The sequence below is a fragment of the Trachemys scripta genome, chromosome 16, assembly GCF_013100865.1.
Source record: "Trachemys scripta elegans isolate TJP31775 chromosome 16, CAS_Tse_1.0, whole genome shotgun sequence".
NCBI lineage: Eukaryota > Metazoa > Chordata > Testudines > Emydidae > Trachemys > Trachemys scripta.
Window position 1 is genome coordinate 6,603,801 of NC_048313.1, and position 23,133 is coordinate 6,626,933.

The following is a 23,133-nucleotide window of genomic DNA, read 5'->3' on the forward strand; positions in this document are numbered from 1 at the left end:
CCCGCCAATAATACAGCTAAGAGCAAGGGCCAGCCACTGCTCCTTAAAGAGTCCAGTCTTCACACCAGGAAGGAGCCTTCTCTCCTTGTACAGATAGGGAAACTGAGGCAGGGTCCAGGCCCCTCTGAGGGAGAATGCCAGGGATAGAACCCTGGAGTCCTGGCACCTCCCTGCTCCAGGGAGTAGACCCACCTCACCCCTCCCCACAGCTGGGGAGAGTCCCCAGCCCCTTACCCCAACTCTGCCCTCCCCCACAAGAGAGGGGATCAAGGAGTCCTGGTTCCTAGCACCTACTTTAAGTTTAAGAGGCTGATGTAACAAGGCCTTGGGCCACTTATAAAATACACCCCCCCACCCTCAAGGGGGAAGTTGGGAGGTTTATTAACCCTTTGTGCTCATACCAATCTTTATCCGCACCCCCCCTGAGGCTATGTTACAGAGACCAGCCTGCATCTAAGGGCTGAGCCTGACCGGAGATGTCCACGAAATTCTCACCGTTCGGAGGCCAGGGGGTTGGTTTGAACACCACCACGCAGAACAAGCGGCCCTGTATTAAACCTTTATTAACAGACTTGGAGCAGTTAAAAAGCAGCCCAGAGTCAGGGGGGCAGGGGAATAAAATACCAAGGCGATTCAGAAACGCAAAGAAGAGGTCATGTCCTCTTGAGAAATTGGCTCCTCCCTCCCCCGTTCATCCAGGTATAAAAAAAAAATAAATATTTAGTCCCCTCTGAGGCCGGATGGACCAGCCGGAAAATAATTTAACAGTAATAAATAAACGCAACAGATCGGAGCATGTGCAGGTTAGAGATTGAGGTAGGTAAAGGGGTGTCATCCCCAAAGAAACCCAGGAGTCCTGGCTCCCAGCCCCCCAGCTCTAACCACTAGACCCCACTCCCCTCCCAGAGCCAGGGAGAGAACCCAGGAGTTCTGGCTCCAGAGCCAGAAGGGTTAATGTGATCACCACTGGGGGGCGCCAGGGGAAACAGTCTGTGGCCTACCCCAGTCTTCCATCCCGGATGCCTGGGTCCTCCACTCCCCTATAATCGGAGGGGAGGGGCATGTGCTTCCCAGCCTGACCCTCCCAGACACCTGGGTCCTCCATCCTTTCAGAGCAGAGCTGGAGAGACTTGTCCCGCATCCCCTGCTCCTGTCCTGGGTTCTCCTTTCCCTCGTGGAGGGGGAAGGGCGTCTCCTGTCCTGCCAGCTCCGGGGCTGCCCCATGGATCTTCCTCCAGGCTCGGGCCCGATGTCCCGGCTCCAGGCAGGGCCCCAGGACAGCCCCCAGCTGCTCGATGCGCCGGCGAAAGCGGCTCCGGTCCCGGGCCAGCTCCTCCCAGGGCCCCCGGCGGGCAGCCCGGCTGGCAAAGGGCCAGACCAGCAGGGGGTGCACGGTGACGACAGGGGAGAATCGAACCTGGACGGGGGGGGGGGAAGAAAGAGAGAGGGTGAGAGGAGAACCCAGACACTAAGGACATGGGGGAGAGGCCCATAACCACTAGACCCCCCCCCAGAGCCAAGGAGAGAACCCAGGAGTATTGGCTCCCAGCCCCCCCTGCTCTAACCACTAGACCCCACTCCCCTCCCTTCTGCACCAAACTTTCTGCTCCCTAGAAGCAGCTGGTCCGGGTCAGCCTGTCTCCGTGGGGGTGGGGGAAGGAAGAGGCAGCCAATGACTCACCCGTTGATATCATTCCCTTCCGGGAAAGCCCAGGGTTACACAGAAATTACCAGCTGTTTCCTAGCAAAGGGGGGGGGGTAGGCCTGCGGGTCGGAGGTGAGGGGCGCCGGCAGGGCTGGGGGGAGCCCAGGGCTGGGCTAGCAGGGGACTGGGGGTTGGAGTGAGGAGCACTGTGTAGCTCTTGGGGCAGATGGGGGGGGCTGAGGTTGAGATGCCCGCCTAGGGGAAACCCCCCCGACCCCCCTCAGGACCCAGCAGGTCCCATTTCACTCCATTGCGTAAGATTCCGCCTCCCTCATGGGAAGGCAGGTGAATGATGTCACCCCCTGAAATTACCCAGCAGGCCACTGGGTCTGTGGTTCGGGAAACTGGTCGGAGGAGAACCCAGGAGTCCTGGCTCCCAGCCCCCCCCGCTCTAACCACTAGACCCCACTCCCCTCCCAGAGCCAGGGAGAGAACCCAGGAGTCCTGGCCCCAGCTCACCTTCTTAGCTGTCCGGTTGCCCTCAGAGTCCGAGGTCTCCGCCTTGACGGGGTCCCCGGTTCCCCGGGATCCCAGCTCACAGCGGTGAGTCCTACCGGGGACACGCCGTCTCATAGGCCAGGGCTTTTCTGGGGGTTTCCAGGGGTCCCCCACTTTCTCAGCCTCAGAGTCCGACCCACAGAGGTAGAAGGAAACCCGGAATTCCTGGTCCTTGGGCCGTGGCGGGGTGGGGCCCAGGGGGGCCCTGGCTAAGCATAGCGGGTTGAAGGGGTCCTGCCCATGGCACAGGGCCCCCCACAGCGCTTCGTTCTCCTCACGCCAGGCGTCGTCTTCCAGCTCCTCCTCCGAATCAGTCCAGTCTGTGCCGGAGCAGCGCCCTCCATCATCTCCCTCTTCCTCGTTGGGCCAGTCCCCGGCCTCGTCCTCCTCCTCAGAGGGGCAGTAGAACAAGGACAGGACCAGGGGGTTCCCAGTGACGGGGTGCCCCGGGTCTGTGCCACCCTGCGGGCAGCTGGGGGCATCTCCCCCAGGCAGCTTGAGGCCTCCAGGTTTCCCACCGGCCCCATGACATTTCCTGTCCTGTGGGGACCCGGATAGATCCCGAGGTTGCTTCTGACCATCTTCAACCTCCTCCAGATGTTCCTCCATCTCCAGCTGTGCCATGGCCTCTTCCCCAGGGCGCTCGGGGCCTTCTCCACGGCTCGCTCCCTCCTCTTGGTCGTGGGACACAGAAGGAGCTTGGGGGTATCCCCCCAAATTCTCTCCTTCCTGACGGGGGGCTGGCCCCTGGGACGCAGCAGGACCAGCCACAAAGTCCTCCCCTTTCTCCGGGGCTTCCAGATGTGCCAGGAGCGGGGTGGCCAAGCCGCAGCATGGGCAGGCCGGCCCACAGCTCTTCTTCCTCCTCTGCCGCTTCCTCATCATCACGGCTGCGGGGAGGCGACGCCAGTAACCCAGGAGTGGCCACGCGGCCCAGGTGAGCACATCCAGGAGGCCACCCAGTTGCGGGGACAAGACGCAGCGCATCTCGACAGGGCTGGGAGTCGTGGTTCCCTCAGGGGCTGGAATGGGGAAGGGAGACACGTCAGTGCCGGAGAATCCAGCGGCCAGGTGTGTATGTGGGGAGATGGGGCATCATTGTGGGGCTCCCAGCTCATCCATTGGGAAATTTCCCAGCCACAGACATCCCCCACTTCCCTCAAGCAGGGAAAGAACCCAGGCGTCCCAGCTCCTATCTGCTCTATATTATTAGATTTTCCTAGAGCTGGGGAAAGAACCCAGGAGTCCAAGCTCTCCCGGCTCTGGCAGATGGCTCCTGAGTGCCAGTCCCTGGTACCATCAGCCCTCGGTAACCAGCCTGGTGGGACCCCCCCACCTCCCTCCTCTGGAGTTTGTAAATGTCTCAGCAATGACTCAGAACAAAGTGTGTGTGGGGGGGGGGGAGGGGGGGGGCTGGGAGCCCGGACTCCTGGGTTCTCTCCCTAACTCTGAGAGGGGCATGAGGGTGAAGTGGTTAGAACAGGGGGAATAGGAACCAGGACTCCTGGGTTCTATCCCTGGCTCTCTGTGCCTCAGTTTCCCCTCTAGTTTTCAGAGTTTTTTTTTTTCTTTTGGGCGGGGGCACCCAGAGGCTTCCATGCCTCTGGAGTCTCGGGTTGAGTGACTCTGAGGGAGGCCTGGGAGTGTCTGGCTACACCCCAACCTGGAAACTGGGGATGTGCACACACACACACCCCGGCTAGGTCCCCAGAGCTGCGGGGGGGGGGGGGGGGGGGGGGAGTGTCAGATCGTCACAGGTTCGGTCTGGTGTTGGGGCTTGGAGCTAGATTGGGGGGCTGCTGGTGGGACAGGGGGTGATCGGTGGGAGAAATAGGGATCAGTGTCAGAGGGAGGAGGGGCTGTGGGAGTACCCTGGGAGGCTGCTATGCAGCCCTCCTCAAGGAGCAGGGTCCCCTGAAGAGTGGGGAAACACCCCAAGTTTTGACACCCCTCCCACAGCACAGCCCACCCCATTGCAGGGCACAGATCCCAAGGGGGAGAAATGTACAGTGGGGTGTTGAATAAACAGGGGACAGGATCACCCCAATGTGGGGCACTTGGGGTCAGAATGGGGGGGCTCAGAATAAGAGGGGGAACAGACCCCCTAAAATGGGACACACCAGGCTGGGGCCACTGGCCAGGGAGCTGGGGGGTGGACAGGGTCCAGGATGGGGGGGGGGTCAGGGAAGAAGAGCAGTTTGGCAAAGGCAGAATAAGGGTGCAGGGACCTCAGTTGAGCAGGGGGGAACAAGGGGTGCAGGTTGAGTTGTGGGGTGCAGGGAAGAAAGGGGCACGGGGGAATAGAGGGAGTCAGTGGGGCAGGGGGAAGCTAAGGGGGCACGGGGGGAATAGAGGGAGTCAGTGGGGCAGGGGGAAGCTAAGGGGCGCAGGAGAGGCGGATCGGGGGGCTCCGTGTCGCCGCCCCCCAGGGCAGCAGGGCGTTGGGGTCCCCCCCTTACCGGCTCAGCCGGTGAGCAGGGCGCTCCAGCAGCGGGCGGGATCCGTGGGGCGGGCGGGGTCCGTGGGGCAGGCGGCGGCGGGCGGCTCCATGGGCTCTGGTTGTGCTGTGGCTGGAGGCAGAGAAGTGATGGGCGGGGCCGGGCGCGCCGGGTTATATAGCGCCTGGCGCTGACGTCACGGGGGCGGGGGGAGGGCGACAGAGCGCTACGCAGCCCGGCACGTAGCCAGCAACACACCGCCCAGCACGTGCCCAGCCGTGCAACACAACACCACACACACCACCCAGCACGTGCCCAGCCGTGTAACACAACACAACACAACACACACCACCCAGCACGTGCCCAGCCGTGCAACACAACACACACCACCTAACATGTGCCCAGCCGTGTAACACAACACAACACAACACACACCACCCAGCACGTGCCCAGCCGTGCAACACAACACCACACACACCACCCAGCACGTGCCCAGCCGTGTAACGCAACACAACACAACACACACCACCCAGCACGTGCCCAGCCGTGCAACACAACACACACAACCTAACATGTGCCCAGCCGTGCAACACAACACACACAACCCAGCACGTGCCCAGCCGTGCAACACGACACAACACACAACCCCGCACGTGCCCAGCCGTGCAACACAACACAACACAACACAACACACACCACCCAGCACGTGCCCAGCCGTGTAACACAACACAACACAACACACACCACCCAGCACGTGCCCAGCCGTGCAACACAACACAACACAACACACACAACCCAGCATGTGCCCAGCCGTGCAACACAACACACACAACCCAGCACGTGCAACACAACACAACACACACAACCTAGCACGTGCCCAGCCGTGCAACACAACACAACACACACAACCCAGCATGTGCCCAGCAGTGCAACACAACACACACAACCCAGCACGTGCCCAGCAATGAAACAACGCAACACAACATACACAACACACACAACCTAACACATGCCCAGCCGTGCAACACAACACACACAACCCAGCACGTGCCCAGCCGTGCAACACAAAACACACACAACCCAGCACGTGACCAGCAGTGCAACACAACACAACACACACAACCCAGCACGTGCCCAGCAGTGAAACACAACACAACATACACAACACACACAACCCAGCACATCCCTAGCAGTGCAACAACGCAACACAACATACGCAATACACACAGCCCAGCAACTGCCCAGCAGTGCAATGCAACACAACACACACAATCCAGCACATCCCCAGCAGTGTAACAACGCAACACAACATACACAACACACACAACCCAACACTTGCCCATCAGTGTAACACTACACAATACAACATACACAACCCAGCATGTGCCAAGCAGTGCAATGCAACACAACACATGCAAAACAGTGCAATTCGAGACAATACAGCGCATACCCAGCAACATGTACACAACCCAACCCAGCACAACACAACACAGCATGTACCCAGCAGTGCAATGCAACACGTACACAACACACAACATACCGGTTCACAGCACAGCGCATGAACAACTGAGCGCCACAGAACCCCCCTCCCCAACACATACACAACAGTCCACAATGCAGCACATACACAACACAACACACATAACAGTACACAATGATGTGCACAACAGAGTGCAAGACAACAATTCCAGACACATCACAACATGCACACACAATATAACCCCTCACAATGCAGGCCCTATCCTGCCCCACCCAACACATACAGCAACAAACACAGCACAACAGAGCATCCAGATGCCACACACCTCACGCACAGCACAGTGCAAACCATGCAGAACAAATGCCACACAACCGAGCAAATACACAACACAGTCACAATCCAACACACGCAACATAATGGTGCAAACACACAACACAGTCACAATCCAACACACATACAACAGAGCAAATACACAACACAGTCACAATCCAATGCATGCACAACACATCAGTGCAAATAATCCAACACACANACAACACAGTCACAATCCAATGCATGCACAACACATCAGTGCAAATAATCCAACACACATAGCACAACGGAACAAATATACAACACAGTCGCAATCCAACACAGCACGCACACAACCCTGCCCAGTGCACACACAACAGAATCACAACACCACATCCACAATAGAGCCTGCACACAACCATACACCCATTGCACATACAACCCAATCAAAGCAACACAATCCCAAGCAATACACAACACAGGCAACGCAACCACAACATGGCAACTCAGTACAATCACAACCCGCTCCAGGAGCCCGGCCAGCACACTGAATACACATCACTCGACAATACTGCACAAGCTCAACACACACACACACACATAACACCACAACCTAGCAAAACTCAACACAAAGCACCACCAGACAATATAACACCATCACACAACACAACACAACAGTAGGCACAGCACACAGCACAGAGCCTCCGGAAACACAGCACAACCCAGGGATGTTTAACACACCATGCAAACACACAGTGAATACAACACCCTCTGGCGGAGCAGCACAAAAGGTGACACGGCGTGTGGCACACAACGCAACCCACACAATACTGCGCTCCAGAGATACGCAACAACACAACCACCGCTAAACGTAATATCAAACTAAACATTGTATATGTGATGTGGGAGCCAGGACTCCTGGGTTCTCTCCCCGGCTCTGGGAGGGGAGTGTGGTCTAGTGGTTAGAGCAGGATGGGGGCTGGGAGCCAGGACTCCTGGGTCCTTTCTAGCTCTAGGCAACACAGGGGTCCCAATCCAGGCCTGGTGGGGGATGACTGGGGATCCCCGTTACACTCCTGCGGGGTTGGAGTTTCCCTTGAAATTCCAGGCCTCCGCGCACTTTCACTATTAGTTTTCACTTTCACTTTTTGGACTTATTTTTCTTCCGTTTTCAAAACGGTGCGAATGTAGTTTTCGTTTGCTTCCGTCTCGGCAGCTGAAGTAGTCGGTTGGTGGGGAGGGGGCTGGGAGCCTGGACTCCTGGGTTCTCTCCCTGGCTCTGGGAGGGGAGTGGGGGTCTGGTGGTTAGAGTCGGAGGGACTGGGGGCCAGGACTCCTGGGTTCTCTGTGTGTCTTGTTGCCACCCTGTGTCTCAGTTTCCCTGTTTGTGAAATGGGATAATGACCCCCTTAGGGACGCACCAGGGACATTAACAAGGTCCCCTTTATAGATCCCCATTACTCAGGGCGGACTTCTCTGGGCAAGCCCCGCCCCCCATCTGCAACGGGGGGAGGGGCGGGGCGTGGCCAGACATGCAGCGCCCCCGGGAGCCATGGGCAGGTGCAGGGGCCGGGACACCGCCCTGTCCTGAAGGGGTCCAGCCACACGGGGGCGCCAGATGCTCAGGCCAAGTGTGTGTGCGGGGGGGGGGGGGGTGACCCTGTATCTGTGGGGCGCATGGGTCAGCCCCTCCCCAACACACACCCCTCCACCTCCAGGCACCTCTCTGGGTTCCCAACACCCCACACTAACCCACCCCCTCCCGAGCCAGGGAGAGAACCCAGGAGTCCTGGCTCTCAACCCCCTCGGCTCTAACCACTAGCCCCCACTCCCTTCCCAGAGCCAGGGAGAGAACCCAAGAGTCCTGGCTCCCAGCCCCCCACTCCCTTCCCAGAGCCAGGGAGAGAACCCAGGAGTCCTGGCTCCCAGCCCCCCTTGCTCTAACCACTAGACCCCACTCCCCTCCCAGAGCCAGGGAGTAGGGTGACCAGATGGCAAGTGTGAAAAATTGGGATGGGGGTGGGGGGTAATAGGAACCTATATAAGATAAAGACCCAAAAATCAGAACTGTCCCTATAAAACCAGGACGTCTGGTCACCCTACCAAGGAGAGAACCCAGGAGTCCTAGCCCGGAGCCCCCCTGCTCTCTGTCCCCGCCCGGCCCTGGTGAGGCTGTGGTGGGAGGGGAGTGGACGGAGGAGAAATTCTCTTTGTCCCAGTCTCCTCCGGGGAGCCGGGCAGTTACTCCGGGGGGGGGGGGGGAGAAACAGCTGAGAGCGAGAGAAGGGGCGGCTGGGGATGGATAGATAGATAGAGGGAGTGGATGGGGATAGATAGGAAGAGGGGTGTAGGGGGACAGGAAGAGGGGTGTAGGGGGATGGAAGGCTAGAGGGGTGTAGGGGGATAGGAAGAGGGGTGTTGGGGGATAGAAGGCTAGAGGGGTGTTGGGGGACGGATGGTAGAGGAGCATAGGGGGATAGGTAGAGGGGCATAGGGGGATAGGAAGAGGGGTGTAAGGGGATGGATGGTAGAGGGGTGTAGGGGGACAGGAGGAGGGGTGTAGGGGGACGGATGGTAGAGGGGTGTAAGGGGACAGGAAGAGGGGTGTAGGGGGACGGCTGGTAGAGGGGTGTAGGGGGACGGCTGGTAGAGGGGTGTAAGGGGACAGGAAGAGGGGTGTTGGGGGATAGAAGGCTAGAGGGGTGTAGGGGGACAGATGGTAGAGGGGAGTAAGGAGACAGGAAGAGGGGTGTAGAGGGACAGGAAGAGGGGTGAGGATAGGGATGGACAGAAGGAAATAGAGAGAAAGGAAGGTGGAGTGAGGGGAGGAGGAGGAGGAGGGGGAACAGGAAGAGGGAGGGGGCAGGCGGCCGGGCTGGGGGGCTGAGCGAAGAAGGGGGTTAGGGGGGGCAGAGAGGGAGCTGTGGGGGAGTGAGGGAAGGAGACAGGCACTGGCCCAGTGGGGTGTCGCTAAGATCCCTCCCGAGCGGCCCGGACCCCAGCGTGCCCCATTGAGAGCCAGGTAAGAACTGCCCCCCAACCAGCCCCCTAACCCTGTCCTGTCCGTCCACAGCGCCCCCCACCGTCTGTTCATCCCTCCTGGAGTCTCAGGGTGGGGGGGGGGGGGGACGCAGAGCAACTGGAATCAATGGGGGGGTTGTGTGTCTGCCCCCCGCCCAGGCCCGTGGGCGCGGATTCCTTAGGTGGTGTGCATACCATGCCCCGCCCCGGGCACCAGCTGGCATGGGGCGGGCAAGGGGGGAGCTCAGGCTGGGGGGGGGTCAGAGGGCTAAGGGGGGGTGGGGGAATTTGAGGGGGGGTGATTTGCCCCCCGTGGGGGGAACCCCGCAGCTGTGGGGGGAGATGGGGGGCAGGCCGGCTGGGGGACACGGGGGAGAGGGGGGCTCCAGCCAGGGCACTGAGCCAAGGAGGAGGGGTTGGGGGGGCTCTGGGATGTGGGGGGAGGGGCGGGGGGGGACGCAGCTGCCGTGGGGGGGAGGGGGGAGACCAGGGAGTTTTGTCCTGCTCTGAATTCCAGCTAAATACCTCGGGCCTGCTGGGGCCTGACGTTGCGAGCTNGGGGGGGGGTGGGGGGGGGGGGGGGGGGGGGGGGGGGGGGGGGGGGGGGGGGGGGGGGGGGGGGGGGGGGGGAGACCAGGGAGTTTTGTCCTGCTCTGAATTCCAGCTAAATACCTCGGGCCTGCTGGGGCCTGACGTTGCGAGCTTCCCCCCAGCAGTGCCCCAGCCAGGGACCCTGGGGCTGCGAGCTTCCCTCTAGCAGTGCCCGAGCCAGAGACCCTGGGGCTGCGAGCTTCCCCCCAGCAGTGCCCCAGCCAGGGACCCGGAAGCTGCGAGCTTCCCCCCAGCAGTGCCCCAGCTGGGGACCCTGACGCTGCGAGCTTCCCCCCACCAGTGTCCCAAGCCGGGGAACGGGTTAAATCCAGGCCCGCCGGGTCTCTGACCCCGGGGTGGGGCCGAGCTGTGTCGGATCAGGAATTCCTGGCTCCCTGCGCCCCCCGCCCCCGCAGGCAGCTGGTCCCTGTGTCCCAGCCGGCGCCGCAGCCGCAGCCGGGAACAGAACCAGCGGCTCTGTCGGCCGGATCCCCCCGCCCCGGGCCCGGCGTCCGCCCGGGGGTGCGCGGGGCTCCGGCGCCTCAGCTCCCCACTTGATTGATCTGCAGTAAGGGGGGGCAGCAGGGCGTGTTTTGGGGGCCCGTGTCTGGGTGCCGGGGGTCGGGTTATAGCGGGGGGGGCGTTACTGGGTCGGGTGCTGGGGGTCCTGCGGGCTGGCGTATAGCGGGTCGGAGGAGGGGCATGTCTGGGTGCCGGGGGTCCCCGGGGGATGGGGTGTAGCGAGGGGGGCGTGTCTCCGTTCTGAAGGTCCTGGGGGCCGGGGTATAGCGAGGGGGGGGGCAGGACCGTGTCTGGGTATCGGGGCTCCCAGGGGCTGGGGTGTAGCGAGGGGGGGCGTGTCTCCGTTCTGAGGGTCCCGAGGGGCTGGGATACGGGGGAGGGGATGGGGCCATGTCTGGGTGCCGGGGGCCCCATGGGGATGGGGTATAGCGGGGTGGGGGCAGGACCGTGTCTGGGTATTGGGGGTCCCCATGGGGATGGGGTGTAGTGGGGGGATGGGGCCGTGTCTCCATGCCGGTGGGTCCCCGGCTGGGGGCACTGCTGTGAGGAAGCTCGCAGCTTTGCACTGGTCCTTGCCATGGGGCCTTGCTAGCCGCCGCTCTCACCCCCTAGCATAGCCCCCCGCCCCAGCTGTGCCCAGGCCTCCCACCCCCATCCCAGTGCCCAGGCCAGGGGCATGAATGGCGCCATTCATCCTCCGCCCCCCTCGGCTCCCCCCTCCTTCGCCCCCCCCCCGGGAATCTGGGGCCGCCGCTAGCTCAGGTCTTGCTTTGTTCTCCCACCCACGGGCCACCCTGGACCCTACGTGCCGGGTCAGGGGAGATGCCAGCCTGTCTGCCTGCTGCGAGCTTCCCTGGAGCAGTGCCCCCAGCCGGGGACCCCGGTGCTGCGAACTTACCTGCAACAGTGCCCCCAGCTGGAGACCCCAGTGCTGCGAACTTACCTGCAGCAGTGCCCCCAGCCGGGGGACCCCGGTGCTGTGAGCTTCCCTGCAGTGGTGCCCCAGCCAGGGACCCGAGCTGTGAGCTTCCCTGGAGCAGTGCCCCAGCTGGAGACCCCAGTGCTGCGAACTTACCTGCAGCAGTGCCACAGCTGGAGACCCCAGCGCTGTGAGCTTCCTCAGAATAGTGCCCCAAACAGAGACCCCACTGCTGTGAACTTCCCTGCAGCAGTGCCCCCAGTCGAGGACTCTGGTGCTGCGAGCTTCCTCACAGCAGTGCCCTGATGCCCCAGGCCCATGTTCTGTTCCAGGCGTGGGCTGGGCCGGCCGGGAGCCATGGCCGACGGGGAACGTCCCAGGAGCAGCCTGAGCCAGGCCAGCAGCGTCCTCACCATCTCCTCCGTCAGCCTGGGGGCTGCCAAGGTGTGTGGGGCGGGGCTCTGCCATGGGGCGGCCTGTGGGGGGGGGGGACTCTGACCCACCACCCCCTGCCCCCCACATCCACCCTCTCCTCTTCTCCCGCCCACAGCTCCCACCCTAACTCCCACAACACCTACTCCCAAACCTGGGCCCCCTAGAGGGGTCAGGCCCCATTCCCTGCCCCCCTGAGCCAGCCACTCCCTGCCCTGGGGCTGGGTGGGAGCCGGCGCCCCCTAGTGGCTGGTGTGTGTGTGTGTGTGTGTGTGGGATTAACCCTTTCCTGTCTGCCCCCCCCCAGCCGTCGCGCTCCCTGCGGAGGGTTCACACTTTCGGGAAAAGGGAAAATTCCATCAAGCGGGACCCCAACGCCCCCGTCGTCATTCGGGGCTGGCTCTGCAAACAGGTACCAGGGGAGCAGCTGGGGGGGCTGCCTTTGGGGGGGGGACAGAGGCTGGTAGATTGGGGCCAAGGGGGTGTTAGGTTGGGGGGTGATGGGGCAGAGGGGTCTGGGAGTTTGGGGGGCAAGATCATTGAGGTGGGCATAGGGCAGGGACACTCAATGGGGTAGGGGGATGGGGGAGAGGCTGTTGGGGGGCATGAGGGAGGGGCTGTTAGTGTGGGGGGATTGTTGGGAGNGGGGGCATGGGAGAGGGCTGTTGGGGGGCATGGGGAAGAGGCTGTTAGTTTTGGGGGGCGATGTAGGGGGCTGGCTCTATGGGGCGATCAGGCTGGGAACAGGCCTGGGGGTTGGATGGGGAGGGTGGTAGGTTTGTGGGAATGGGGTGGGGGCTGTTAGTCAGGGTGTGGGGTGCCATGGGGCCGGTGCTGGGGGGGGGTCGATGTGGGGGGGGGGTTCTCCGATAGGGGAAAGGGTCCGATCCCTTGGCGAGGGGCTGGTACCCGGGGGGGGCAGGGAGTTGGGGGGCCGCTGGGGGGCAGGGGCCTGGAGGGGCGAGGGGAAAGGCTGGGCCCCCAGCCCCCAATCGCTGCCTGTGCCCCTCACCCTGCTGTCGGGGCGGCTCTCGTTCCAGGACAGCTCCGGCCTGAAGCTGTGGAAGCGACGCTGGTTTGTGCTGGCCGATTACTGCCTCTTCTACTACCGAGGTACCCGCCCCCCAACCCGCCCGGCCGGGGGCGCCGTGGGGAGCGGGGGGGGGGGGGCCTCGCGGCCCCCCCAGGGGGGGCCGTGGGGGGGGGGGGGGGGGAGCTCCCAGCTGCCCCAGCAGGGGGCGCCGTGGGGAGTGGGCCAGGGAGCGACAGCCCATTAATCCCCCCCTTCCTTTTGGGGTCCCCCAGACAGCAGGGAGGAGGCTGTTTTGGGGAGCATCCCGCTCCCCAGCTACGAGATCCGGCCGCTGCCCGGGGAGGGGAAGAGCCGAAGATTCACATTCAAGGTCAGTCCGGGGGGAGTCGGTCTGGTCAGAGCGCCCCCCCAGGTACCCCATTCGGGGTCCCCCACTTGGAGACACCCAGACGCCTGGGTTCTATTCCCCAGCTCTGGGAGGGGAGTAGGGGCTGGTGGTTAGAATGGGAGGGGGCTGGGAGGCAGGACTCCTGGGTTCTCTCCCTGGCTCTGGGAGGGGAGTGGGGGCTAGGGGGTTAGAGCGGGGGAGGGGAGCTATCTGGAGCTGACGGTCAGGGCCCCTCCCCGCTAACTGGCACCCCCCCGATCTGTGCCCCAGGCCGAGCACCGGGGGATGCGGACGTACCACTTCAGCGCGGACACCCAGGAGGACATGAACGGCTGGATCCGAGCCATGAGCCAGTCCGCTGCGGCCGAAAGTGATCCCAGCACCATGTAGGGGTGGGGGGGGTCTAGTGGTTAGAGCGGGGGGGGGTGGGAACCAGGACTCCTGGGGAGGGGAGTGGGGTCTAGTGGTTAGAGCTGAGGGGGGCTGGGAGCCAGGACTCCTGGGTTCTCTCCCAGCTCTGGGGAGGGGAGTGGGGTCTAGTGGTTAGAGCTGAGGGGGGCTGGGAGCCAGGACTCCTGGGTTCTCTCCCAGCTCTGGGGAGGGGAGTGGGGTCTAGTGGTTAAAACATGGGGGCAGGGGGGCTGGGAGCCAGGACTCCTGGGTTGTGGCGTAACTATTCCCTGTCTCTCACCCCATAGCAGCAGCCGACCCCCCCAGCTGCTCAGCCGGCCGGTGCCCCCCAGGGCCCGTCTCTTCGAGGACGTCCGGCCACTCACGCCCGACCTGGGTCCCGCCAAAAGCGCCGAGTCCTTGGAAATCGCCCGGCTCTCGGGCCCCCACTCGTCTGCAGAGAGTCTGTCTGCGACGGGCCGGGAGGCACAGGGCGAGGGAGGGCCCCTTCCCAGCGGCCCTGCCCCACCCCCCAGCCCGGTCAATGGGGAAGGGCTCGGGGGGGAGCTGCAGGGCCTAAGGTAAGAGCCTTTCGCCCTGGTCTCCTCCAGAAGGGGGCGCTGTGTGTGTGGGGGGCAGGGGTACCTCACCGCCCGATTAACCCTTTCATCTCTGCTCCTCTTTCCCCAGCTCTCTCTCATCCCGCATTCTGCGGGGTCAGGAGCCCTCGGCAGCCAAACGCCCCCCTCCCGGCCCCCCCAGATCCTCCCCACCCCCCACTGAGTCTGAACAGCCCCCCTTGGAGCCCCCCTCCCCCTGGGAGCCCTCTGCAGCTGCCCAGTCCCACGTCCGCTCCTCCCGTTCCTACTCCCTTCCCCCCACCCCCGCTGAGCTCAGGGGGGCAAGGGGGGGTCAGGGGGGTGCAGGGGTGTCCTCCGGGAGGGTTCGAGCCCCTGCGCTGGCTGCGTCCTGCGAAGATCTCCCCCTGCTGGTCCAGGCAGGGTCCAGCCTGGCCCGGCCCCACACCCCCGTGGGGAGGGTGGATATCGCCCCCGGGGGGGCCGTGCGGGGCAGCAGGCCCATCCCTGGGCGCCCCCAGACCCCCGCCGACCGCTATGACGTGCGGCCCTCCGAGGAGCCCTGTGCCCGGCCCCCTGGGCGCTACCCCCGCAGCCCTCACCCCAGCCACTGCCTGGCGCGGCCCGGGACCCCGGCGGAGGAGAGCCCCCCGCAGACGGCCACGCTGGGACCTGCCCTGGGGAGACAGCCCCGGAGCCGGGTAGGCTGGGGGGGGCGCTGGGCTGTGGGGAGCGGGACGGGGGGTCAGCAGGGGGCGCTGGGCTGTGGGGAGTGGGGCGGGGGGTCAGCAGGGGGCGCTGGGCTGTGGGGAGCGGGGCGGGGGGTCGGCAGGGGGGTGTGCTTCGGGGTGGGGGGTTGGCGCTGTCTGACCCCTGTCTTCTCTCCCCCCTGCAGTTCACAGACCGGGTGTACCCCTCCCTGGGGGCCGCCCCACCCCGCGCCCGTCTCCACGGCCGATTGGTGAGTGACCCTCCTCCCGCACCCCCGTTCTCCTGCCCCCCCATGTCCTCCCACCGCTGACCCTGTCCTCGCCACTTTCTCCCTAGATCTCCTCACATTCGGCCTCCTCCGGCTACCTCCACCTGCCCCCACTGCCCCCGCTCACCAGCCGCCCCCCAGGGAAGAGGACCTCACTGGGAGCTCCGGTATGTACCCCCCGCCAAGTCCGTGCCTCAGTTTCCCCCACCATCCTCTGATCAGCCCTTTGCAGGGGCGCCCTGTGGCTAGGCCAGCAGGATTCTGCAATGGGAGTGGGGAGGGGAACAAGGGGGAGGGCAGGACTCCTGGGTTCTCCGCTCCTCACCCTCTTGTTCTTTTTTCTTCCCCAGCCCTGGACTGTGGCCCCTCTGTCCCGGGACAGGACCCTGCTGGCACTGCCCAGGGCTGAAAGTGACACCGATGTGAGTGTATGTGTCTGTGTCCTCTGCCCCCCATGCACAGCGTCACCCACATGCCCCGGACACCCCAAAATCCCCCCTGGATCAGACCCCTGGGCCCATCTACCCCGGTATCCCGCCTCTCCCGGCTCGGACCCCTGGGCCCATCTACCCTGGTATCCCGCCTCCTCCCTGGTTTTTACAGCTGAGCATTTTGGGATATTTGGCCAGGCCTTTGGCACACGAGACGCTCCCCAGGGTCACTTCCTGCCCGAGACGCCCCAAACCTGAACCCCATGTCCGCCCCCCGCCGGTACCCCCCCCCCCCTCACACTAACCACGGCGCCACCTGGAGGCCGCAGCTGAAACAACCCGGTTTTCTCACCCACCCCCCCCACCCCCTGGGGTGTCTTTTTTCTTTTGTCTCCCACCCTAGATTCTCCTGACTAAACTCTGCGGCCAGGACAAGCTGCTTCGGGGGCTGGAGGAGGAGACGGGGCAGCTGCGGGCTGAGAAGGTGATTTCACCCCCCCCCCCCCACACACACCAGCCTGGGCAAGGAGTCCCCGTATACCCAGCCCCCGCGCCCCACCCCAGAGCCAGCTGCATCCCAGCACCGGGCGAGGGATCCCCCGATACCCAGCCCCCGCACCCCGTGCCCCACCCCAGAGCCAGCTGCATCCCAGCGCCAGGCGAGGGGTCCGCAGATACCCAGCCCCCGCACCCTGCGCCCCACCCCAGAGCCAGCCGCATCCCAGTGCCGGGTGAGGGGTCCCCCGATACCCAGCCCCCTCGCCCCACCCCAGAGCCAGCCGCATCCCAGTGCTGGCCGAGGGGTCCCCATATACCCAGCCCCCGCGCCCCACCGGTCAGGCTTGGCAATTGCTTCCACCAGGTGGCGCTGGGTGAAAACAGAGGCTGCCCCAGAGTGGCGGTGTTAGTGGGGGCAATGGGGCATTAACCCCTTAAGTGCTGGGCTGTTGGTAAGGGGACTCCAGAGGATTTCCCCCATGCCCTCCAAGATGGGGTGGGAGGGCAGGAACTTCCCCACCCCCCTGGCCTCGCCCCACCCCATCCAAGGGGTAACCGGGTTGGACCCCGCAGGAGAGGCTGGAGAAGGCCCTGGAGCTGGTCCGGCACCAGCTGGATGAATGCCAAGGCCCAGAGCTGGCGGAGGAGAAAATCTGGTACCAGCAGAGGCGGCTGCAGGACGAGCTGGTGCAAGTCAGAGCCCGGCTCTGCGACCTGGCGCTGGTGAGTGTGAGCGGCCCCGAACCCCAGCCCAGAGGGGCCGCACCTCGGCGCCGGGTCCCCATAGAGCCAGCCCCCCGCCCCAGCCCAGAGGGGCCGCACCTCGGCGCCGGGTCCCCGTATAGACAGCCCCCCGCCCCACCCCAGAGGGGTCGCACCTCGGCGCTGGGTCCCCGTATACCCAGCCCCCCGCCCCACCCCAGAGGGGTCGCACCTTGGCGCCGGGTCCCCGTAGAGCCAGCCCCCTGAAACCCACCCCAGAGGGGCTGCACCTCGGCACCGGGTCCCCGTAGAGCCAGCCCCCCGAACCCCACCCCAGAGGGGCCGTGTCCCGGCCCTGTGTCCTGTATAACCAGTTTCCCATTCAGGACAGCGAGAGGGCTTGGGGAGATTTCGCTGGCCTAGAAAATGAGCTGCTGACGCTGCGGGAAACGCTGGCTCAGATCCGACAGCTCGGGCACCCCCAGGTACGTCACCCTGCTAGGGCACCTCCATCTTGCCGCTGCGCTGAAGGGATGGGCCTGTGGGACTCCCTGCCACATGATTTTCCTGGGGCGAATCGCTCAGCAAATCCCTAAAGCAAACCGGGATTGTACAGAGGGCGCCGGGCTGCGGGGAGCGGGGCGGGGGGCTCGGCCGGGGGCGCCGGGCTGCAGGGAGCGGGGCAGGGGGCTTGGCCGGGGGCGCCGGGCTACGGGGTGGGGGGCTCGGCAGGGGGCGCTCTCCCCTCACAGCTATAGGGATGTGGGAGCGCTGGCTAGGAGACACAGGGTCTGGGAGAACCGCCTGGTCTGTCTGGCTGCACCAGCCGTAGACGATATTCTGGGAGCAGGCGGGATACCGGGGTAGATGGGCCCGTAGGTGGGGCTGGGGTCCGATGCTAATTACTGTGCCGTGACCTTTCCCCTCTGCCCTTTGCCCTCAGGAGCAGGGGGCCGCCCAGCAGGAGCTGTGGATGATCGATGACATCATTGCGGGGTTGGGAGCCAGCCCTGCCCCCTACCCCGCCCTGGACCCCAGGACAAGTCCAGGTGCTGGCTGCAATGTCCCAGGGTGGTGATAGGGGGCGTTGTGCTGTGGGGGGCAGGGTGGGGCTATCGGGGGCGCTGTGCTGTGGGGGGCAGAGTGGGGGCTATCAGGGGTGCTGTGCTGTGGGGGGCAGGGTGGGACTATCGGAGGGCGCTGTGCTGTGGGGGGTGGGGCTATCGAGGGTGCTGTGCTGTGGGGGGCAGGGTGGGGGCTATCGGGGGTGCTGTGCTGTGGGGGGTGGGGGCTATCAGGGGGCGCTGTGCTGTGGGGGGCAGAGTGGGGGCTATCGGGGGTGCTGTGATGTGGGGGGTGGGACTATCAGGGGGCACAGTGCTGTGGGGGGCAGGGTGGGGGCTATTGGGGGTGCTGTGATGTGGTGGGTGGGACTATCAGGGGGCGCTGTGCTGTAGGGGGCAGGGTGGGGGCTATTGGGGGTGCTGTGCTGGGGGGGGTGGGGGGCTATGTGGGGGGACCGGGCTGTGGAGGGTGGGGGGCCATCAGGGGGCACTGTGTGGTGAGGGCTATCGGGGGTGCTGTGCTGTGCTATGGGGGGTGGGGGCTCAGTGGGTCGCTGACGCTGTCACGTCTCCTTTTCAGGCTTCTCTCTGGCTGCCTCCCCCATTCTGGAGCATGGGGGGGGCTCAGCCCGGAGCCACCTGCCCCTCCTGGGGCTGGATGGGGGAGGCCACGACCACGAGCTGCCCCTCAGGGTGAGGGGCCTGTTTTCCGGGGCGGTGGGCACCCAGGCCCTCACTCCCGAGCTGTAGCCCCCTGCTAGCCCAGCCCTGCCCCACCAAGCCCTGCTGCTGCCCCTCACTCCCGCCCCGCAGCCCCTGCTAGCCCAGCCCTGCCCCACCCCCAGCCCTGCCGGTGCCCCTCACTCCCGACCCGCAGCCCCTGCCCCNCCCCCTTTTAACCCCTGCTTCTCCCCCCCACAGGTCTCAGCTCGCCTCCGGCCACCCCCCACCTGCCCCGGAGCCCCAGTCCAGGCCCCCATGAGCCCCGAGAGCAGAGAACCAAGGAGCTGCCAGCCAAGGTAGCTCCCCCCCTTCCCCTGGGGGGTCAGCGTGTGGGAGCCCGGACACCTGGGTCCTATCCCCAACTCTGGGAGGGGAGTGGGGTTTAGTGGTTAGAGCAGCGGGGGGGGGGAAGGGGCTGGGAGCCAGGACACCTGGGTTCTCTCCTGGCTCTGGGAGGGGATTGTGGGTGAGTGGTTAGAGCAGGGGAGGGGGGAGACCTGGGAGCCAGGACGCCTGGGTTCCCTCCTGCCATTCTCCCCACCTCCCAGGTGATCACAACGGACCCCCCTGGTCCCCACCGAGCCCGGATGAGCGTCCAGGAGCAGCTGGAGCGGATGCGCCGGCACCAGGAAGGCCAGAGGCAGCAGGAGGGGGGCAGGCCGAACCCCTGGGGCTCCCGGCAGGGCTCTGTCCGGGCCAGCGCCAGCCGGGTGGGTACGCAGCCTGCGGGGGAGGGGCTGACTGGCTGCCAGGCGGTGGGGCATGTCCCGAGGCCACACCCATTGTCTCCCCCAGTAAAGCCTGTATCTCACCCACCCTGTGAGGGGAGGGGAGGGCTGGGAGCCAGGACTCCTGGGTTCTCTCTCTGGTGCTGGGAGGGGAGTGGAGGCTAGTGGTTAGAGCAGGGAGCTGGGAGCCAGGACTCCTGGGTTCTCTCCCTGGCTCTGGGAGGGGAGTGGGGCCCGGTGGTTGGAGCAGGGGGCTGGGAGCCAGGACTCCTGGGTTAGAAGATGGGTTCTGCTCTGGGGGGCAGCGCTGGCTAGCGGGGTGGAGTGGTTCTCTCCAGAGCTCGGATTCCTGGATGGAGCTTCCCCCGCGTTCACTTCCCCCTCCTAAAATTCCTCCTCCAGCTCCCTCTTCCGACTCACTCCCCCGACCTCGGGCCAGAGCCAACCCAGACCCCCATGGAGCCACCGCCGAGGGGGGGCCAGACCGGGGGGCCCTGGGGCCGGTCTCCCCCACCCCTCGAGAGAGACCATCACCGGGTCATCACCTTGGCATACGCGCTAGCCACCGAGGCCTCTGAGCGCAGGAAACTCATCACAGGTAATGGGGCTGTGAGCCCGGTCTCCTGGGTTCTGTACCCCCACAGTGACCTCTCTTTCCCATCCCCCCCCCCCCCCCACCCGGAGGCAATAGGAGCCCCCCAGCACCACTCCCATCCCAGCTGGGAAAATAGCTGAACAAATGAAGTGAAAAATGGCTGGAATCTGGTTCAGCTGTTGGGGAAATTTCTGACTCCTGCTGGCAGGTCCCTGGGGTGGGAACAGGTGTGTGTGTGTGGGGGGGGGGGGGGGGCGCCCCTGGGGCGGCTGGGGGGGCCGGAGGATGGGAAAGACCATGTTTCTCTCTGTGTCTAATTCATTAAAGCTCCCAGGAACCAGACAGACACCTGACGGGGTCCCCAGCCCCCACGGCCCACCCCAGAGGTAGCTGCATCTCTACGCCCGGCCAGGGGTCCCTGTATCACCAGCCCTGTGCCCCACCCCAGAGGTGGCCGCATCTCCACGCCCGGCCAGGGGTCCCAGTATCACCAGCCCTGTGCCCCACCCCAGAGGTGGCCGCATCTCCACGCCCGGCCAGGGGTCCCCGTATCACCAGCCCTGTGCCCCACCCCAGAGGTGGCCGCATCTCCACGCCCGGCCAGGGGTCCCCGTATCACCAGCCCTGTGCCCCACCCCAGAGGTGGCTGCATCTCCACGCCCGGCCAGGGGTCCCCGTATCACCAGCCCTGTGCCCCACCCCAGAGGTGGCCACATGTCAGCACCGGGGAAGGGGGTCGGTGACTCTGGTCTCCTCTCTCTGTGCAGGGAAGACCCCGCCTGAGCCCCAGTTGGCGGCCAATCCGGACCCTTCCCCAGAGCCGCTGGATGCAGTGACCAATCAGCACACGCTGTTTACTCCCGCACTCCCCCGGGGGCATCCAGAGGCCAATCACGTCGAGGCGGAACCATGTACCCCAGCCAATCAGAATACAGCACTTAGCGCCAATTCAGTGCAACGGACGGGAGCGGCCAATCAGGCGTCGTCTCGATTTCAAGCGGCCAATTGGGCCTTGCCTGTTCCCGAGCTTTCCAATTGGTTTTCACCCTTGCCTGAAGCAGCCAATCAGGCAGCATGTCTGTCAGAGGCAGCCAATCGAGCATCGCCCCTGTCCGAGGGGTCTCAGTGGGCACCCCCTTTGCCCACATTGGCCAATCAGATGTCGACTGCACCCAAGGCGTCCAATCGGACATCGCCTCCGTTCTGGGCCGCCCAAAAGGAATGTGGGGATTGGGCACCGGAGCAAAAGATTGTGGGTAACAAGGATGTGGCCAATGGCGGGTGTCAGGGGCGGGGCGGGCGTGCCGTGCCCAGGCAGGTGGTGGCGTACCTGAGCGAGGGGAGCCAGCCAATCAGGATCACCCTACTGCAGTCCAGCTTCTAACCCATTGGCTGAGAGGCAGGGTCAAGTCCCGCCCCCTAGGGTGGGCTCTAGGGCAGGGCGGGGGGCTGTATAGGGGGATGTGCCCAAAGATGGGATGGGGCTCAGAGGTTTGGGGTCCCTGCCCCCAGAGAGGGGACCCCTTAACCCCACCTAGGGGCCCATCGCCTTGCTGCCCCCTGGTGGGCAGAGTGGGAAGTGCAACCCCCTGGGCCCCTCACTCCCGACCCGCAGCCCCTGCGAGCCCGGCCCTGGGCTCCCCCCAAACACCCACCCAGCTGAAGCTGACAATGGGGGGTGGGGGTCTCATGAGCACCCACAGGGAAGGGGGATTTATGGGGACACCTGATCTTCCCCCACTCTCATGGGACTCTGTACGGGGGCAGCGGGGGAAGGGAGAATCCTTCAAATGGCCCCCTCGCCCCCAGGCAGCTCCCTCCCCTGTTACCCCTTTTTCCTGCCTGTTGGTGTCTCTGGGGCTCCCCTGGGGAGGGGTACCGGAGTTGGGGAGACCTTCGAGCTCACTGGGGCCTGGCCAGGGAATACGCTACAGTCTGTACAGGGAAGCGGTCACTACACGGGGGGCTGTGGAATTTGTCCCGTGTGTGTGTGCGGGAATGGCCCGTGTTCGAGTTCGGGTCTGCCCAGAGGCAGGCCGCTCCAGGAAGCCGGGCGGCCGGACGACCGAGGAGGGGCCAGGCGGGGTTGTTAAGTGGGGGCTGCTGGAAGATGGGGAGACTCCTGAACTGGGGGACAAGAGGGCTCGGGGGGGCCGGGCTGAGGAAGCTGGACCCTGGTGTAACTTTGGATTCTCTGCGCTAACCTGCAGCTCCTGGAGGTGGGGGCTCGGCTCCCTTTGGGGGACACGGCTCGCTGAGGGGCCCAGCGCAGGCGGAGCTGTGGCGGGAGCTCACGGCGTGAAGCCGGGGGGAAGACCCTGAGGTTCGGTCCCAGGAGGGGGTGAAGCCAAAGGGCGGCTGACCCTAGTGACACAGCGTCATGGACTCACAGGTCGAGCCCACTCTTGGCCCTGTGCGGTCCATGGGGGGGGGACCCCCTTCAGTGCGACAGCCCTTCTCGGGGGGGCCCCTCTCTCCCGGGGTCAGGCCCCTCCACCTCCTGGAGCTGCACCTCTCTGAGCCTTAGCACGTCTGTCTCTGCCGTGGGCCCCCTCAGGGAGTCCACTTGCTCTGGACCCCCGGGGCCTCCACCCCCGAAGGGGACGATGCCCACCCCACCCCCCCGCCCTGATCTCTAGCCCGGAGCGACTCTCAGCCGGCGTAACACAGGAGGGTTTAGTGAGCGCCTGAACAGGACTTTGGGCCCAGACGTTTAACAAACTGTCCCAACGCAGCTGGAGACAGACCCCGGGGACGTGATAATATGCGTCCCAGAGGGGCCGCGTCCCGGCGAGGGGGCCCTGCATACCCAGCCCCCGCGCCCCACCCCAGAGGAGCTGTGTCCCAGCACCTGGCAAGGGGTCCCCAGATATCCAGCCCCTGCACCCCACCCCAGAGGTGGCTGGGAACTCATCCTAGATTTAACCTGGCCCCTCTGGGGGTACGTTGGGGGGTTTCTTCCTTCTGGAGTATATTGCAGAGAAATGTAACCAATAAATCTCATTTATTTAACCCTCGTGTAACCCCTGAATCTCAGCCTCTTTATTCCAGAGACAACCCCCCCCCCCACCCCGGCTTTTCACAAGGCTGGTCAGAGCCGGCGCCCCCTAGAAGGGACAGGCCCCGT

At 64.6% G+C, this 23,133-nt stretch overlaps 2 protein-coding genes across 2 annotated transcripts; one reads left to right on the forward strand and one right to left on the reverse strand.

Moving 5' to 3' along the window:
- Positions 1–546: 546 nt before the first annotated feature.
- On the reverse strand, positions 547–4,779 carry PPP1R15A (protein phosphatase 1 regulatory subunit 15A). The gene is made up of 3 exons (XM_034791786.1): positions 4,663–4,779; positions 2,165–3,225; positions 547–1,417 (listed from the first exon to the last, which is right to left on the reverse strand). The coding sequence occupies exons 2-3, from the start codon at positions 3,188–3,190 to the stop codon at positions 998–1,000; spliced, it is 1,446 nt and encodes a 481-aa protein (XP_034647677.1). The 5' UTR covers positions 3,191–3,225; positions 4,663–4,779; the 3' UTR covers positions 547–997.
- Positions 4,780–10,456: 5,677 nt separating this feature from the next.
- On the forward strand, positions 10,457–22,458 carry PLEKHA4 (pleckstrin homology domain containing A4). Its single transcript, XM_034792744.1, has 20 exons — positions 10,457–10,592; positions 11,798–11,909; positions 12,205–12,309; positions 12,938–13,010; positions 13,203–13,300; positions 13,589–13,704; positions 14,017–14,289; positions 14,399–14,987; positions 15,182–15,247; positions 15,334–15,432; positions 15,616–15,687; positions 16,100–16,180; positions 16,768–16,917; positions 17,283–17,381; positions 17,840–17,945; positions 18,541–18,709; positions 18,877–18,979; positions 19,232–19,393; positions 19,814–20,009; positions 20,774–22,458. The coding sequence occupies exons 2-20, from the start codon at positions 11,823–11,825 to the stop codon at positions 21,388–21,390; spliced, it is 3,261 nt and encodes a 1,086-aa protein (XP_034648635.1). The 5' UTR covers positions 10,457–10,592; positions 11,798–11,822; the 3' UTR covers positions 21,391–22,458.
- Positions 22,459–23,133: the final 675 nt, after the last annotated feature.